The sequence below is a fragment of the Neomonachus schauinslandi genome, chromosome 13 (assembly GCF_002201575.2).
Source record: "Neomonachus schauinslandi chromosome 13, ASM220157v2, whole genome shotgun sequence".
Taxonomy (NCBI): Eukaryota; Metazoa; Chordata; class Mammalia; order Carnivora; family Phocidae; genus Neomonachus; species Neomonachus schauinslandi.
In genome coordinates this window covers 71,161,586-71,181,491 of record NC_058415.1, presented here as the reverse complement: position 1 = coordinate 71,181,491, position 19,906 = coordinate 71,161,586, and the positions used below count along the sequence as shown (strand labels likewise).

Here is a 19,906-nt window from a genome sequence, read left to right as displayed (position 1 = left end):
TTTTGCTTTAAAAGATAAAATAATTTCCCATCTTTATAGCAGCAATTTTAAAAGTATGTTAAGAATGAACACAAAACTTTGTACTCTTAGGAATATAACCATGAAAAATATTTTATTTGCTTTTTTTGACAACATTAACAAATGTAGGTTGTATGCGTATGTTTCCTTCTCTGTGGTTAAAGCAACAAACGAGAGCATTGCTTTGGTGAGCAAGATGTTTTTGAACTTACTAAGTAATTTATAACTTTGGGGAGTAGTCTACCAAATCATCAATTTAAAACTATTGATCTTTTACTTATTATAGGCTCAGCCTTTTGGTAGGCATTTCTGCAATAGGGATTACCTAATTTGACCTGTCCTTTTCACTTACTAAAAATAGAATAGACCTGATTGAAAAAAACATAAATCTTTATTTGCTTATGTCTTAACTGATTTGTTTTAACATAGGCATTTTAGTCTATTTTTTTATTACTATTCAGTGTATTTAGTTAATTATATTATTTGTTATACAAATTATACTTAAGTGTTTTCTCCCTATTATACAGCATACAACTGGCAGGATCTTTGAGAGTGAAGCGAGATATCGGTGTAATCCAGGCTATAAGTCAGTTGGAAGTCCTGTATTTGTCTGTCAAGCCAATCGCCACTGGCACAGTGAATCCCCTCTGTCGTGCATCCCTCTCAACTGTGGAAAACCTCCCCCGATCCAGAACGGCTACATGAAAGGAGAAAATTTTGAAGTAGGGTCCAAGGTTCAGTTTTTCTGTAATGAGGGTTATGAGCTTATCGGTGATAATTCTTGGACGTGCCAGAAATCTGGCAAATGGAATAAGAAGCCAAACCAGAAGTGTGTGCCTGCCAAGTGCCCAGAGCCTCCCCTCTTGGAAAACCAGCTCGTCCTGAAGGAGTTAGCTACTGAAGTAGGAGTGGTGACATTTTCTTGTAAAGAAGGACATGCCCTTCAGGGGCCCTCCGTCCTGAAATGCTTGCCATCACAGCAATGGAATGATTCTTTTCCTCTTTGTAAGATGGTTCTTTGCCTCCCACCTCCCCTCATTTCCTTTGGTGTCCCCGCTCCTTCTTCAGCTCTTCATTTTGGAAGTACTGTCAAGTATTCTTGTGTGGATGGATTTTTCCTGAGAGGGGATCCTACCACCTCCTGCCAAGCTGATGGGACATGGAGTTTTCCACTGCCAGAATGTGTCCCCGTGGAATGTCCCCACCCTGAGGAAATTCTCAACGGCATCATCGATGTACAAGGTCTTGCCTATCTCAGCACAGCTCTCTATACCTGCAAGCCCGGCTTTGAGCTGGTGGGAAATACTACCATCCTTTGTGGAGAAAATGGTCACTGGCTTGGAGGAAAACCCACCTGTAAACCCATTGAGTGCCCAATGCCCAAGGAGATTTCAAATGGCAAATTCTCTTACACGAACCTACACTATGGGCAAACCATTACATACTCCTGTGACCGAGGCTTCAGGCTGGAAGGTCCCAAAGCCTTGACTTGTTTAGAGACAGGCGATTGGGATATGGATGTTCCATCATGCAGTGCCATCCACTGTAATCCCCCACAACCCATTGAAAATGGTTTTGTAGAAGGCGCAGATTACAGCTACGGGGCCATGATCATCTACAGCTGCTTACCTGGGTTCCAGGTAGCTGGTCATGCCATGCAGACCTGTGAAGAGTCAGGATGGTCAAGCTTCATACCAACATGTGTACCCATAGACTGTGGTCTCCCGCCTCATATTGATTTTGGAGAATGTACTAAGGTGAAAGATGGTCAGGGATATTTTGGAGAAGAAGAAGATATGATGGAAGTTCCATATCTGACTCCTCGCCCTCCTCACCATCTGACAGCAGGGGCTAAAACCGGGGAAAGCACAAAAGGATCTCCTACTACACATTCAGCAAACTTTCTATATGGCACCATTGTTTCATACACCTGTAATCCAGGATATGAGCTTTTAGGGAGCCCTGTGCTGATGTGCCAGGAAGATGGCACTTGGAATGGCAGTGCCCCATCCTGCATTTCAATTGAGTGTGACTTGCCCATTGCTCCTGAAAATGGCTTTTTGCATTTTACAGAGACGACCATGGGCAATGCTGTACAGTATAGCTGCAAACTTGGACACGTTCTGCTGGGCTCCGACATAAGATTTTGTCTACAGAACAAAGAATGGAGTGGTGTTTCTCCAAGGTGTGAGGCCATTTCGTGCAAAACACCAAATCCACTTATGAATGGCTCCATCAAAGGAAGCAACTACACATACCTGAGTGTGTTGTACTATGAGTGTAATCCTGGGTATGTGTTGAATGGCCCCGAGAGGAGAACGTGCCAACAAAATAAAAATTGGGATGAGAATGAGCCAATTTGTGTTCCTGTGGACTGTGGGTCACCTCCAGTCTCAGCCAATGGCCAGGTGAAAGGAAATGAATATACATTCCAAAAAGAGGTTGAGTACACTTGCAATGTCGGGTTCTTACTTGAGGGAGCCAGGAGTCGCGTCTGTCTTGCCAACGGAAGTTGGAATGGAACCACTCCCATCTGTGTGCCCATCAGATGTGCCACCCCACCGCAGGTGGCGAATGGAGTGATGGATGGCCTGGACTATGGCTTTGGAAAGGAAGTGGTGTTCCACTGTCAGGATGGCTACATGTTGCATGGTGCTCCAAAACTCACCTGTCAGTCCAATGGCAACTGGGATGCAGAGTTTCCTTTCTGTAAACCAGTCAACTGCGGCCCTCCTAAAGATCTTCCCCATGGCTTTTCTAATGGCTTCTCCTTTTATCACGGGGGGCATATACAATATCAGTGCTTTCCTGGCTATAAGCTCCATGGAAGTCCTTCAAGAAGGTGTCTTTCCAATGGTTCCTGGAGTGGCAGCCCGCCTTCCTGCCTGCTTTGCAGGTGTGCCACGCCAGTGATTCAAAATGGAGCTGCCAATGGGACAGATTTTGGCTGCGGGAAGGCAGCCCAGATTCAGTGCTTCAAAGGCTTCAAGCTCCACGGAGTTTCTGAAATCACCTGTGAAGCCAATGGCCAATGGAGCTCTGGCTTCCCATACTGTGAACACGCTTCTTGTGGTTCCCCCCCAACGATACCAAATGCATTCATTAGTGCGAGCGGCTCTTGGGAGGAAAATGTGATAACTTACAAATGCAGATCTGGGTTTGTCCTACAAGGCAGTTCAGATCTGGTTTGTACAGAGAAAGGGACATGGAGCCAGCCTTATCCAGTCTGTGAGCCCTTGTCCTGTGGACCCCCACCATCTGTCGCCAATGCAGTGGCCACTGGAGAGGCACACACTTTTGAAAGTAAAGTGAAACTCAGGTAAGACCATGGCTCTAGTGTCTCCAAAGGGTGCAGACAGGAGGATTGTAAAATAAAAAGTGCTAGGTCAAGAATTAAGCTAAGTGGGAAAATACCATCTCTGGACTGCTCTCCAAAAACTGAAGCTTTTATTTATTTTTTTTACTTTTTTAAAGATTTTATTTATTTATTTGTCAGAGAGAGAGCGCGCAAGCAGGGGCGGTGGCAGGCAGAGGGCGAAGCAGGCTCCCCGCTGAGCAGGGAGCCTGATGCGGGGCTTGATCCCAGGACTCCATGATCAGGACCTGAACCGAAGGCAGACGCTTAACTGACTGAGCCACCCAGGCACCCCAAAACTGAAGCTTTTAACGCTTGACCTTATTCTATTCATAATTGTTTAGAAATCCATTGGCTACAAAAAATAAACTTCTACATTTTCAGATTGAAGTCCCTAATATAATTATCATGATTATCATATTCTGTTGACCTTCATGAAACCATGATATCCTCTAGCTGGCTTTTGCATCTCTTAAGTCACCAGGCTTTTTTTTCTTTTAAACATCATGCTGGTAAATTTCTTTATGATACCACTTTGTGGTTATATTCATACAAGCAAATATTGGGGAAATAAGGCAAAAGCTGAAGAATTCAGGTCAAAAAGTACATACCTTCATTGATCAGTATATATAGCAAGATATCTTTTTTTTTTTAAGATTTTATTTATTCATTTGAGAGACAATGAGATAGAAAGAGAGCATGAGAGGGGGGAAGGTCAGAGGGAGAAGCAGACTCCCTGCCGAGCAGGGAGCCGGATGCGGGACTCGATCCCGGGACTCGAGGATCATGACCTGAGCCGAAGGCAGTCGCTTAACCAACTGAGCCACCCAGGCGCCCTATAGCAAGATATCTTAAGTAGACTTCCAACCTATGCTATTTGAACAAACTAAACTATTTGATGCACAAATGGTGACTTTTTGCTGTAAAGTTATCTATAATGCATTATTAAAAAGAAATAAGAGAATATGGAATAAATTTATAAGTTAAATTTTTATTGGAATAAATGCCCATAAGATATCTCAACCCTCTAAATCAATTTAGATTTTATTCATGTCTCTGAAGGAATTATGGATTATCCTTCACATATTGGCTTCTTAGATTTTAATAATTCAGTTACTCTTCTTAAACATGTCTATGGTGAACATCTTAGCCCTACCTTCATTTTCTCCTAATTTCAGTAAGGAGGAGACCCAAGGGAGTATCATCAGTGATAAGAAATGATAAGAAATGAAGGGTAATTGATCATGCACTGAGAAGAAAAACAAAAATTATCCCTTGCTTTTAAAATACATCTTCAGTTTTCTCTTCAGATGTTGATGTGTGACATATCTTGAGAAATCATAGTATCACCTGCTTCTCAAGAGCCCCCCATTTGTTATGCCATGTCATATATTGATTATGTTTCAGATCTTTACTTGTAGTAAACAGATTACAAGTTTACAAAACCTGTGACTCCTACCTAGCCTGGTGATTTGTGAAATTGAAAAAATATATCCACCTAATAAATGTTAATTAGCTAAATGGTTTAATTTAAAAGGCAGTGTAGTATAGTAGTGAAAGCGTGGATTCTAGAACCAGACTCCCTAGGCAGGAATCTCATCTCTATTACTTGCTGGGGAAGTTATTTAGTGTCTCTGATGTCAGTTTCATCATCTGCTAAATGGGAATAAAGATAATAATCATACCTGCTCATAGGGTTCACATGAGAATTAAATGAATTAATATTTGTAGAACACTTAGAACAGTGACTAGAATTTAATAAGTGCTATGTAAACATTTGCTGAATAAATAAATGCAAATTTTAAAAAATCATAGAGTATTTTAGAGCCAGGTTGATTTGAGTTTGAACACCAATACTGTTGCTACATAATAGTATCTACTACTCAGGATTAAAAGAAATACCCTATATAAAGGACTTAGAACAGTGCTTGGCATAAAGTAGATTCTCAATAAATATTAATTGTCATATTCTTACTAGTATCTGAGTCTGTTTTGTGCTTTGTCTAGAATTTTTTGAACTATTTGCTATTTTCAGAATAAAAGTGAATTCAATATTGGTATTATCCACAACAGGGTAAATAATGTCAACAACATTTAAATCAACTTTAGGCTTGGCTAATCGTTAATGTGGACAGCTAAGGACTGATCTGCTTGTCATTTGTTATGTTGGTGTTTTTGCACAGCAATGCCGTTCCCTTGACATTCAAATCAGTTTCAATATATCACATAAAATGTCTACTGAGCTTTGTAACAGCATCTTAAATCCAAGAATAAGTCACCAACTGTATTGTACTCTCTTTAAGGCACTTATTTTGCTCTTCCATTGTAGGTGTCTGGAAGGTTATGTGATGGATACAGATATAGATACATTCACCTGCCAGAAAGATGGTCACTGGTTTCCCGAGAGAATCTTCTGCAGCCCTAAAAAATGTCCTCTTCCAGCAAATATAACACATATACGTGTTCATGGGGATGATTTCAGTGTGAATAAGCAAGTTTCTGTGTCATGTGCAGAAGGGTATATCTATGAGGGAGTTAACATATCAACGTGTCAGGTAAGATTCTCTGTCCTAGAACGTGTATGTGTAACTCATTTATATATATTAAATGTGTGTGTGTGTGTCTACAGCAGTATCTGACTATCCTGAAAAGAAAAAAATGTCTCAAGTTTCCAACTGTGTCAAGAATTTGAGGAGTTTTTTGGTAGAAATATTGTAAAACATAGCTTTCTTTTTAATATTCCCATTTTTAAACTAAGAAAATGCCAAGAGTAGGTGAAAATTGCCAAAGTGAGATAAAATGTTAAAATATCTATAACAAAATATTCATGAAAAATTAACCATAAGTCAGATGGTCTACACATAAATGTAGTAAAGAGTGTCCTTGTGTGGGAAATGAGCCCTGTCTGATAGCAAATGTTTCCAGTTTTAGTAGAAAAACCAGAGGTTGCAGAAACAGACAGTAACTTAGATCAAATCCTATCTCTGCTACCTACTACTTGTGTGACTTTAAGAAAGTCACTTAAAATGTCTGAGCTTCAGTCTCCTTATTTGAAAAAATGTGTATAACAATATATGTCTTGTATGGTCAGAATGAGAAACTAGAGAGTAAACGGGGGAAAATGCCTAGATCAGCACCTTAGAGAGCAGATATCCCTAGCACACCCTCTTCACCAGAGAAAGAAAAATAAAATGAGTTATCGATATATTCTTCTGTTGCTGGAGTTGGGTGAGGGAGGAGCTGAAAGGGGGGACAGGCTGCATGGTATAGAAATGACTTTTACCTTAAACATTCCTTTGAACTCCATCGCTAATATTGACAGGCTCTGTGACGACCTATTCCCCCCCTTTATTTGTAAATCTGTAATTGGAAGAATTAAATTATTTAATGTTTATAAAGCATCTAGTACATACCTGACATTTAGTAGGGACTCAAGAACTATTTCATAGTCCTCCCGGTTTTCCATTTATAAATCATGCATACTCAGTGATTCATTGCTACCAAACCTAAAAACAGGAACATCGCAGGAAGCAGGTCAGATGACTGTCAGAGTTACTGCGCTCTCAAAATTGGTATCATTCCAGATGGTCCCTTCTAGATTTAGAGCTGAAGCAGTTTGAGGGACAGCTTTTTCAAGGACCCTGAGCTGTTTGAAATAAACTTACAGGAAGTTTGTCCTGTAGGGACATGCTCAGGGAATTAATTCAACATTCCTCCAGAGCTTGTCTGGGTTGGGTGTGTGGACAACTGGGTGCTCCTCCGTGTGCCCTGTAGGACCCTGACGTATTGGTGACTATGGGTTTGGTTTATTTTTGGAGTCGATAATTTATTTTTGACAACCCTCATTGCTTTCTCCACATAAGGTATGACCCCTCACACAAACCCCACACAAATGAGTTTTGGGTTGAATTCTGTTCTAAAAGGTAGAATAGACCTTTTCTAAGTGCTTAAATGCAGGAATTGTCTAAAACTATGTTCAGTGCCTAGAAATATTTTATTTTGATACAACAAAACAATTCTGTACTTCATAGAACAAATAAATGGCTGAGAAGATCAATATGAATTTTGAAGAATGAATACTGAAGGAGTTCTGGCCCTTCCTGAAATTAAGACATATTACAGAATTACAAAGGTCCTATCAGTGTGGTTTGGTATAGATTCAGCAGACAGGAAAATGAGGGGAATGGAAGAAATAAATCAAAAGTACATCCTGATAAAGGAATCATCACACATGGAGAAAGGAATCATTAGTAAACAAATTATTCTGATATAGTGAAGTAACCATTACAGGAAAAAACTAAAATATGCCAAAACAGTTCCAGGATATATCAAAAGAAACCAATACCACATAGTTTTTAAAAGTTAATAGTAATGCCCAGAATAATTTATGTAGAAAGATATGTTTATTGAAGCATTATTCACAGTATTGAAAAATTAGATGCAACTTATATTTCCAACATTAGGGGAATGATTAATTATGAGGCAGACACATATATAAAATTAATTCTACCTCAAATGTGGAATAAATGTCCTGTTTTATTTTATTTTTTTTAAAGATTTTATTTATTTATTTGACAGAGAGAGAGAGTTAGCGAGAGCAGGAACACAAGCGGGTGAGTGGGAGAGGGAGAAGCAGGCTTCCTGCCGAGCAGGGAGCCCTGATGGTGGGGCTCCATCCCAGGACGCTGGGATCATGACCTGAGCCAAAGGTAGACGCTTAACGACTGAGCCACCCAGGCACCCCGCCATAAATGTCCTGTTTTAGACTGTTATCCAGCTCATGCACCATTTCCTCAAAGAAAACAGAAAAATATTAGCAAGAGAATAATAGTCTTCAAGAGAAACATCTGGGTATGCCTCACTTCACACAAATAGATGATGAAAGATGTTAACTCTGAGTGGGGTGGGGGGCGGGGGGAGCAGTAAAGTGAAATGTAAGGACACATTAGTATCAGTCATGGAATATTTGTGTCAACCTTCCAGTCCTCCTTCATCGTAATGAAAACATACTTCTTGGTGTTCTTGATTTTTTTAATGGATTCTATTAGGAACAAAATATTTGTTTTATGTGTGTGAGAAATGTCTAAAATTGTTCAGCAATAACTGAGAAGGCCATCTAATAATTAGTCTGTGTTTTTTTAAGGCCACAGGTAATGCATATCAGAAGTAGAACCAAATTCTAGGCTCTTTTGACCATCATTTTGGGGATTATTCTTCTATGCCAATATTTGCCAATTTCTTCATTCATATGTATTAACTCCTAAATGTAATTTCTTTTTTTTTTAAAGATTTTATTTATTTATTTGAGAGACAGAGAGAGAGAGAGCATGAGAGGGGGGAGGGTCAGAGGGGGAAGCAGACTCCCCACCGAGCAGGGAGCCCAATGTGGGACTCGATCCCAGGACTCCAGGATCATGACCTGAGCCTAAGGCACACGCTTAAGCAACTGACCCAGGCAGGCACCCCTAAATGTAATTTCTAATCTGTCATTTGTTATTTAGCTTGATGGCACCTGGGAGCCACCATTTTCTGATGAGTCCTGCAGTCCAGTTTCTTGTGGAAAACCTGAAAGTCCAGAACATGGGTTTGTGTTTGGCAGTAAATACAGTTTTGAAAGCACAATTATTTATCAGTGTGAACCTGGCTATGAATTAGAGGTAAGTGAATAAGTTGGTTAACTAGAATTAATTTGTTTTTCCAATATACTTGGGAACATTTTTAGTATTAACACCAATTTGTTTCACTGATTTTGGCCCTAAAAGATTGTTTAAACTTTGTTACTGTATATCCTAACACTCTCCAAGAAATATTTAAAGTGACTTATAATTTTAAAAAACAAAGTAAGTCTCAAATTCAAAAAATCAGAACCATGAAAAAGAAGAGGAAGCTGCAATACTAGCCACAAGACTGATCCTGTTACTTTAGTTGGTCATTTAAGCCTGTGTTTTGGCCTCCTGTTAATCCTGCTGTGTAACAGGGCAGTCCATCTGTCACTGTGGGGAGAAGACCATAGGGATTTAGGTATACAAACTAAGACTTCCTCAAGCAATGGGTTTAAATACCTTGGAGGGTTCTTGGTTGAGATGCCAGGTTGACGTATGGCAAGTGTGGCCTGAAAATCCACAGAGCAGTTCTAACCAAATACCAAGTTAGGTCTCAAGACCACTCCTGGTCTGTAGTATCAAAACCCCATCAGCAACACCTGTGTCTCCCTATTTACTTTGGTGGGAAGGCTGCAGTTGATTTTTTTTAAGTTGTTTTTTTTAAAATCACCCAGTGCTCATCATGATGAATGCCCTCCCTAATCCCCATCACCTATTTCACCCATCCCCCCACCGACCTCCCCTCTGATAACCATCAGTTCGTTCTCCATAGTTAAGAGTCTCTTTCTCGGTTTGTTTCTCTCTCTTTCTCTTTTCCCCTTTGTTCGCTTGTTTTGTTTCTTAAATTCTGCACATGAGTAAAATCATATGGTATTTGTCTTTCTCTGACTGACTTATTTCACTTAGCATCCATGTCATTGCAAATGGCAAGATTTCATTCTTTTTATGGCTGAGTAATATTCCATTGTAATATATACCACATCTTCTTTATCCATTCATCAGTTGATGGACACTTAGGCTACTTCCATATCTTGGCTACTGTAAATAATGCTGCAGTAAATGTAGGGGGGCATATACCCCCTTAAATTAGTGTTCTTGTATTCTTTGGGTAAATACCCAGTAGTGTGATAGCTGGATCGTAGGGTAGTTCTACTTTCAACTTTTTGAGGAACCTCCATAATGTCTTCCACAGTGACTGCACTAGTTTGCCTTTCCACCAACAGTGCAAGAGGGTTCCTTATTCTCCACATACTCACCAATACTTGTTGTTTCTTGTGTTTTTTATTTTAGCTATTCTGACAGGTGTGACATGATATCTCATTGTAGTTTTGATTTGCATTTCCCTGGTGGTGAGTGATATTGAACATCTTTTCATGTGTCTGTTAGCCCTCTGTATGTCTTCTATGGAGAAATGTCTGTTCATGTCTTCTGCCCATTTTTAATTGAATTATTTGTTTTTTGGGTGTTGAGTTCTTTATATATTTTGGATACTAACCCTTTATCAGGCATGTCATTTCAAATATCTTCTCCCATTCCATAGGTTGCCTTTTAGTTTTGTTGATTGTTTCTTTCACTGTACAGAAGCTTTTTTTTTAAGATTTTTATTTTTATTTTTATTTTTTTTAAAGATTTTATTTATTTATTTGACAGAGAAAGACACAGCGAGAGAGGGAACACAAACGGGGAGTGGGAGAGGGAGAAGCAGACTCCCCGCGGAGCAGGGAGCCCGATGCGGGACTCGATCCCGGGACTCCAGGATCATGACCTGAGCCGAAGGCAGTGGCTTAACCAACTGAGCCACCCAGGCGCCCCTAAGATTTTTATTTTTAAGTACTCTCTGCATCCAACATTTTTCATAATATCCTGATTGTTTATATTTCTGTGGTGTTGGTTGTTATTTCTCTTCTCTCATTTATGATTTTATTTATTTCAGTCCTTTCTCTTTTCTTTTTTGATAAGTCTGGTTAGGGGGTTTTTTCTGATGTAAGTATTGCTACTCTGGCTTTCTTTTGACATCCAGGTGCATGATAGATGTTTCTCCATCTCCTTACTTTCAATCTGCAGGTGTCTTTAGGTCTAAAATGAGTCTCTTGTAGGCAGTTTATAGATGGGTCTTGGTTTTTCATCCATTCTGTCACCCTCTGTCTTTTGATTGGAGCATTTAGTCCATTTACATTCAAAATAATTATTGATGGATATGTATTTATTGCCATTTTATTACTTGTTTTGTGGCTGTTTCTGAAGTTTTTCTCTGATTCTTTCTTATCTAATTCTCTCATGTTTTGCTGATTTTCTTTAGCAATACATCTGGATTTCTTTCTCTTCATTCTGTGCATATTTATTAGTGGTTTTTGATTTGTGGTTACCATTAGGTTTGTATATAACATCTTCTGCATATAGCAGTCTAAATTAAGTTGATAGATATTTAAGTTTGAACCCATTCTTTCCTCCTCACCTCCCCACATTTTAGGTATATGGTGTCATATTTTACATCCTTTTATTTTGTGAGTTTCTTGATTGATTTTTTACAGAAATATTCATTTTTATTGCTTTGTATTTCCTACCTTCATTATGTCATTTTTGGTCTATCCACCCAAAGAGTCCCTTTAATATTTCCTGCAGGGCTGGTTTAATGGTCATGAAATCCTTTAGTTTTTGTTTGTCTGGGAAACTCTTTATCTCTCCTTCTATTCTGAGTGATAGCCTTACTGGATAGAGTATTCTCGGCTGTAGATTTTTCTCATTTAGCACTTTGAATATATCTCACAACTCCCTTCTGGCTTGGAATGTTTCTGCTAAAAAATCCACTGATAGCCATATAGGGTTTCCTTTGTATGTAACTGTCTTCTTTTGTCTTGCTGCTTTTAATATTTTTCTTTCTCACTATATTTTGCCATTTTAGTCACAATGTGTCTTGGTGTAGATCTGCTTTTGTTGATTTTGTTGGGGGTTCTCTGTGCCTCCTGGATCTGGATATCTGTTTCTGTCCCCAGAGTTAGGAAAGTTCTCAGCTATAACTTCTTCAAATAAATACTCTACCCCCTTTTCTCTCTCTTCTTCTGGGACTCCAATAATATTTGGAGTATTAATATTAGTATAATATTATGCTAATAATACCATAATATTATTATGTTTGATGTAGTCACTGAGTTCCCTAAATCTGTTCTCATTTTGCATGATTTTTTTTTCTCGCTATTGTTCAGCTTGATTACTTTCCATTACTCTGTCTTCTGTGTCATTATTTCTTTCCTCTTCTTCCAGCTTGCTGTTACTTCTGTTAAGTATGTTGCTTATTTTGTTTATTGAGCCCTTTATCTCTGCTATGTTATTCCTTATCTCTGTGTTAATGGTCTCACTGATGTCCTCCATTCTTTTGTGAAGTCTGGTGAGTATCCTTATGATCATTGCTTTAAATTCTCCATCAGGCATGTTACTTATATCTGTTTTGCCTAGATCTTTGGATGTGGCTTTGTCCCATTCTTTCATTTGGGACAAAATCCTCTGTCTTCTCATTTTATCTAACTCTCTGTGCCTGTTTCTCTGTGTTAAGAATGCTATGTCTCTTATTCTTGAGGGTAATGGCTTTATGAAGAAGAGGTCCTGTAGTGCCCTGCAGTGTAGTATCCCTTGTTCCCCAGGGCCTGGTGATTCTGAGAGTGTCTCCAATGTGTGTTGCATGTGTTCTGCTTTTGTGTCCTGGCTGCTTTATCCTTCAGGCCAGTGGTCTGCAGAGGTTCTCTTTGCCAATTGTGGACAGTGTTTGTCTCTGGCCTAAATGTGGCACATTTAACTAGGTGTGCTCTGGTCTGCTTGTGAAATGAGACCTATCACCACCACCACCAGAACTGAGGCCTTGCAAAACTCCCAGGTCAGGAGGTGCAGTGTTGGCAGGGGTTTAGGCTGGTCTTCTGGAGTAGGGAGCCCACTGCACTGGGACTGAGGCAAGTGTGACTGGGAAGGAGGGTTCTTCTGGAGTGCAGGATGGCAGCATTGGTATAAGTAAGTTAGGTGGTGAGTGTCGACACTGTGCTGGTTTCTGCAGGTAGCCCTGTGCTTCTGCTGAGGGGGGTGAGGAATGGTGCCTGCCAGTTCCTTTGTTCCCAGAGGGGTCTCTCCATCAATGCTGCCTCTCTGAGACACACTCTGAGATGAGCAACTAACCTCCCCACTGTGTGCCCCAGGCATTCTTCAGATCACTATGTCCATGCTGTATGTCTGGGGATGTTTGCCTGCCTTCTCTCTAAGAACAACTCCAATGTCCTCCAAGCTCTTCCAGAGCCAAACACACTGATCTTTAAAACTCTAGGCTTTGAACCCACCAGAACTTATGAAATTCAGGCCCTCTTGCTTTCCAAGCCAATTGTTATGGGGATTCATCCTCCCCATGTGCTCCCCTGTGTGCTAGTCTCTCTCTCACTCTTCTCTGCTACTGCAGCTCCCTCCCCACTGCAGTGGCCATAGTCTTTTTCTCTCCCAAAATGCATCTCTGCACTCCCTACCTTCTTCATTGTGGCCTCTTCTCTACCTTTAGTTATGGAGTTTGTTCTGCCAGTGTTCAAGTTGACTTGAGGGGTATTTAGTATGATTTGATAGTTATCTAGTTGTATTTGTGGGATGAGGTGAATCTAGGGTCCTCCTACTCTACTGCCATCCTCCCCTCCTATCTGGAGTCGATTTTGCTGAAGCATTGATCATATCATCAAACTTCAAATTTAAGAGGCTTGCTTATATTTCCTAATGTCATCATCTGGTTTTTCTGGAAACTTCTTCCTGTTTTTATTGTAGTAGTGGTATTTAAATGTGGGTTTTGCAGAAGTATTCATTGCCAGTTATTTGTAAAATTTGCATAGTACATTCCATAATTTTTTGACCATGCATTCAGAGAATTGTCATAAGATAGGTCCATGAAATTTGGAACTAAACTTACATGGATCTTTTTTCATTTCCTTACAAGATTTTTAAAAAAGAAAAAAAGAAGTATGATAATGTAATGGTTGATTGCATTTGGAGAGTTTTTCTGGTTTTGAAATTAATTTTTTAACGTGAGAGTACTAATCTTGCAATTTGTTAAGAAGTAAAGTGGTATAAAATTTAAACTTATGAATTTAAATTTAATATTTAGTAACTAGATGGGTCATTAAGTTTGAGGAAGTAGATGATTTACCTTAAAAAATTTGGGGAATATCCCAGTGTTAACTACAAAATTGAGAGACATGCTATAGCAATAGTTCTCATTCTAAGCTACCTGTTAGAAACTTTTAAGAAAGAGTAATGTCTAGTTACTTGCAGAAATAACCAATGCCAGGTGTGGGACATGAAATGTAAAAGATTAGCCTAGAAAAGCTTGTCATGTGAGATATTAGGGAACCTATTAAAGACTACATGTTAAAAAGACTTGGAGGCCAACTGGATGAGGTTCCCACAGGCCAACATGAGACCATTTGGGCTTCAATAAGGCAATAACTTTAATGGACTAAACACATCAAATCTGTTATGAGTAACAGTAGACTCATAAGGACACAGAAAATCAGTTGGTAACTATTAGAGGATGTTCATGAACAAATTCATTATTTTGAAAACAGACAATGAAATGGGAAGAATTGTCTTTTCCATGCTAACTGGATGACAAGAAAACCAGTAGTAAATGAATGGAAGTTTCCTTTATAGAAGTATTTCAGTCAATAATTGATAGAATTTAAATCTCAGAGTTTGCAACTCTTATGAACTAGTTGATTTAGGTCATCATCATCATGGCTACTGGTGTTAGAAAAAAAAGAGGCAACCAGATATTATGTGCCTCTGGATGGAAAAACGCACCATATGAAAAAGTCTTGCCAAAAAGCAGAAAAGCTGAGTTTGAATCTTATCAAACCTCTAAATCTGACTACCAGTACCAAAGACAGAAGTACTTGGTAAGAGATACCATAATGCAGCCATCAGCAAAATTCTGTCTATAGAAGTAGCTACAGAACAACTGACCCAGTTTTCCAGTTTCTGAAACAAATAAATTGATAGGGTAAGAGGGGAAGAAATAGAAGGAACCTATATTTTAAAGAGGTACATAAACCATGTAGACCTTATTTTAGTCCAGATTCAAGTGAACCATAAAGCAATAAGTTATAAAGTTTATGCAACAATTGGAAATTTGACCACTAACAGGATTGTTATTAATATTAAGGAATTACTTTTTAAGCTGTGATAGTATTATTGGTTATTGTGGTTATAGTTTTAAGAGCCCACATCTTTTAGAGATTAGTACTGAAATAATTACTGGTAAATGATTTGATGTCTGGGATTTGCTTCAAAATAAAGTGCATTCATAGGAAGGAGGTAGGGCTTAGATGAAACAAGGTTGGCCTTGAATTAATTGTATAAGGTGGGTGATGGCTATATCAAAGTTTGTTACTTTTCTTTCTACTGTTATATTTTGCATGTGTTTGAGTTCTTCTCCAAGCTTTAAATTCCTTATCTGCTATGAAGTAATAAAATAAAATTTTATACTATATGTTTAAAAGATTAGGTTCTAAGTAATGTATTAAGGGGCTTGGTTCTAAGTCAACATATGCACACAGATTTTGTTACCTGTTTCATTGCTCAGAGCCCTTTGGATATCAAATTATCTTGAAGCTGTATTCTGCCTTAGCAAGATGTCTGACAAAGAGCTATTGCCTCTCTTTTGGTTTTACCTAATGTCTTTCATCATTATTCTTCTTTTTTTTTTTTAGATTTTATTTATTTGAGAGAGAGAGACAGAGATAGTGAGATAGAGAGCACAAGTGGGGAGGAGAGGGAGAAGCAGGCTCCCCACAGAGCAGGGAGCCCAATGCGGGACTTGATCCCAGGACCCTGGGATCATGACCTGAGCCGAAGGCAGATGCTTAACCGACTGAGCCACCCAGACACCCACATCATTATTCTTTTATTCAAAGATATTTTCTTTGAGCTATCAGTCTACTGATAAATCTTTACCTGTAAAGTTCCACTGACTTTATTTTATATTATTTTTTTTATTTTTAAAGATTCTGTTGATTTTAATAGAGGGTTATTATCCTGACTTCCTAAGAAAAATTGAATCAATTAAGTAAACAGGTCTTTTAATATAAAGTCATTTTTTTTTCTTATTGAAAAAAGCAATATGTGTTGATTATAGAAAGGTTGGAAAATGCAAAAGAAAAGTAGTTTTTCAGTATTCTTCATCCAGAGATAAATACTGTTAACATTTGCTATACTTTTACTATGTTTATGTACTTATGTATGCACAGGAAAATGTACTATTTTAGTTTGTGAATTATTTTTTATTAATTTTGAGGAAGTATATGACAAGCCATTAAGGCCAGCTCCCTGACTATTTAGGAACACTGATGATTGTAGTAAAAGATAAACAACAAAGAAGGAAGAAACAAAGACTCATAAAAATTATATCCAGAAGTCAAAGAATAGTAATCTTAGCTCATATATACCTATAATAACTATAGGGGTCCAACAGCCTATATAGCCATCAAGGGTTATGGGCTATTGAAGAATGTACAAAAATATATTCAGAATAATAATTATAAATAATTTTTCAAGTAAATTCTATTCATTTTGCTTTATTTCAGAAGGTAGGGAAGTAAAGTTTAGAAAGATTTTTCTCCAAATATTTAAAATTTTAAATTCTTGGGCCCTTAATAGGGTAAGTTTATCTTTAATGGATAGGTTACATTGTCAAAAAATTCAATTCTCAAACCAATAAGATATTTGACTTGTTTCATGTTCAAAGGTGTAAAAAAACCAATTCCCATTCTTTGCTGTACCTCTCAGGTATTGAAAAGTAAATTCAATTCAAAATATTTTTAAAATTTACTCAGCAAATATACTTCCTTGACATTTCACACGCATTCCTTATCAACCTTTGCTATTGGTTATAATCAGTTGTCACTTAAATAGAAAGCGAAAGAAAGTCTGTCCTTTAATTACACTGGTCAGCCCGGGTATGAATTTTGAAGTAAATTGGTGAAAGCATTTTTGAAAGTGTAAGCCTCATCCTTAAACCATATTTATTTAATGAATTCATTTAGCATTCCAGTGCTGGGAGATTCAGGTTCATAGCTAAGATTACTTTGCATTCCCTTATTGTCTTTTCATCATTGAGGTATAATCCTGGCAATAACCTTTTTTTTTTTTTCATTGATTCACAGGGGAACAAGGAACGTGTTTGTCAGAAGAACAGAATGTGGAGTGGAGAGGTAGCAAGGTGCAAAAGTAAGTCACATGACATTCAGCGGTCCCAAAGACAATACTGATGATGCATAACAGTGTGGCCACATTTCCTTTACAAATCAGTGTTTCAATTAAAAAATATTTTTTTAATCATCTCCACAAACTGTGTGAGACTCTTTGATGGGCTTTCACTCAAGGGCACCAAATCAACAAAAGGGTAAAAAACTGTAGTAGAGATTAATGATTAAAGTGGCATAGAGCACAAGATTACCGACTCCGGAATGGCAAACATTTTGTTAGAAATTATTTAACTATTGAATTTATTTGTCTCATTTTGTGGATTTCCCCCCCCCAAATAATTATAAATTAGAAGGTTTAGCATTGTCCCTTTTTGGTGATGGTACTAGCCAATACTGACATTTTTTTAAAGTGATGTCACATCTGTCAAGTAAATGAATAGTTGTGGAATTTTGCATTAACTCATTTTATGAGAACATCCAAGTTTATTTAGCAAGAGATGAGTTAATTCACATGAGTTTATTCCCAACACATGGCCCATATGATTCCTCTGCCAGAGACAATATATAGTCGACCCCATAAACAACTCAGGTTTGAACTGGGCATATCAGCTTACATGTGGGGGTTTTTCAGTAAATACAAGTACAGTACTAGAAACTTATTTTCTCTTCCTTATGATTTTCTTAATAATGTTTTCTTTTCTCTGGCTTACTTTATTGTGAGAATACAGTATATAATACATATAACATTCAAAATATGTGTTAATCAACTGTTTATGTCAACAGGCTCTTCATTAGTTAAGTTTCAGGGGTCTCAAAAATTATATGTGGATTTTTGACAGCATGGGATGTTGGCACTCCCCACCCCCACGTTGTCCAAGGGTCAACTACAGTTAGATAAAATAGTACAAGCCTATCAAAGTGGCAGGCTTTAAACCTTTTTCTCTTGATAATCCTGGGGGAGTCATCAAATTTTCAAACTAGTATTGGCCTCTTAGATTATCTAGTTAAGCAGTCTCTTAGATGAGTCAGCTGGTCTAGACTGGACTAAGTCAAGATCAGCTAGATTTATTTATCTTCCTAAATAAGTAAATGGGGGACGAGGAGAAGTGAAATGACCTGCCCAATATCATAAATTAAGTTAATGGCAAAGCTGACAGTAGGACTCAAGGTATACAAATCTTTGTTCACTGTGATTTTAACCGTATCTTCTGGGGTAGATTAATGATTTGATTTTACATATACAGGAATCTTAAATTCTTAAAGGAATATTATGTGGCTGAAACTCAGTGGAGAATATATGACTGTTTTTAGTTCTCAAAAACTTGTATAAATATTATACAGAAAAATATTTTTTAAAAGCATTGAGTAACATCTCAAGTCACAGAAAGGCATCATTGGGTATTTCTGATAGTAGCTTTTTTTTTTTTATCTCAGATGTTCATGATCAAAAAATGTATGAATGTATCTGGGAAGGAGAGTGGGAAATGAAAAGGATACATGTATGTCTGGCATAGGAACCCACCATGGTGTTGGTGAGGGGACTGTTTCAGTTCTGTGGCAGGTTTCATTCAAACTGCAGTGATGATGGTTTGTATAGTTGGTCTCTCCAAAATGCAGGATAGTAATAAAAAGTTCTATATGAATCCTATTATTTTTTTAAAGATTTATTTATTTATTTGAGAGAGAATGAGAGAGCAGGCGCATGAGCAGGAGTCACAGAGGAAGAAGGAGAGACAATCTCCAGCAGGTTCCATGCTGAGCACGGAGCCCAGCGCAGGACACGATCTCATGACCCTGAGATCACGACCTGAGCCAAAAGCAGGAGTTGGATGCTCAACCAACTGCGCCACCCAGGCACCCCTATATAAATCCTATTCTTTATCTGTGGGGTTTTTTTCTTTTTCTTTCTAAGTTATCAAATAAAATATATTGATATCTGTATCTATCAGTTTTCAGGGAAGTCTGTTCACTGATAGATACAGATATCAATATATGTAATAATTTAGTAAATTATATAGGAATCTTTCAAATCAGGTTGCTCAGTATGAGCACTTCTGCCCCCAGAAATATTTGTATTTTTCATATGCCCCAGGGAAAAAGCATATAATAAAATATATAAAAATATCAACAGTTTTATCCCTGTGGTGGAATTAAAACTATTATTTTCTTTTTGCTTATTTGTGTTTTCTAATTTTCTACAAAGAACTTGTACCATGTATTTAGTTATTTAGAAAGAGAAAGAAAAAATCCCGCAAAGAATAGGATTTGCATTTTCACAAAATCCCTAGATGATTTCTTTTTTTTTTAAGATTTTATTTATTTATTTGAGAGAGAGAGAGCAAGAGAGAGTGGGGTGAAGGGCAGAGGGAGAAGCAGACTCCCTGCTGAGCAGGGAGCCTGATGCGGGACTCCATCCTGGGATTCCAGGATCATGACTTGAGCCAAAGGCAGACCCCCAACCAACCGAGCCACCCAGGTGCCCTCCGTAGATGATTTCTATGCACATTAGTTTGGAAGCACTGCCTTAGACCTATGGCTTTTAGCCTTAGGCACATTGGAGCATCCTACGGAGCTTTGAAAAATCCCTTGCCCAGATAAATCAGTTAAGTCAAATCTCTGGGGGTGGGACCCCACATCAATATGTTTTTAAAGCTCCCAGGTAATTCCAAGATCCATGGTCCCGGTGTATGGAGTACTCACCAAGCTGGTTG

General features: G+C 38.2%; 1 protein-coding gene across 1 annotated transcript in view; it reads left to right on the top strand.

Annotated features, from left to right (window-relative positions):
* Positions 1-19,906, top strand: part of SVEP1 (sushi, von Willebrand factor type A, EGF and pentraxin domain containing 1) — a 192,694-nt gene that overhangs the window by 154,078 nt on the left and 18,710 nt on the right. The window contains exons 38-41 of the mRNA XM_021691133.1: positions 546-3,337; positions 5,703-5,928; positions 8,875-9,030; positions 17,154-17,217. Coding sequence (XP_021546808.1) covers positions 546-3,337; positions 5,703-5,928; positions 8,875-9,030; positions 17,154-17,217 — 3,238 coding nt within the window. The remainder of the gene's footprint in view (positions 1-545; positions 3,338-5,702; positions 5,929-8,874; positions 9,031-17,153; positions 17,218-19,906) is intronic.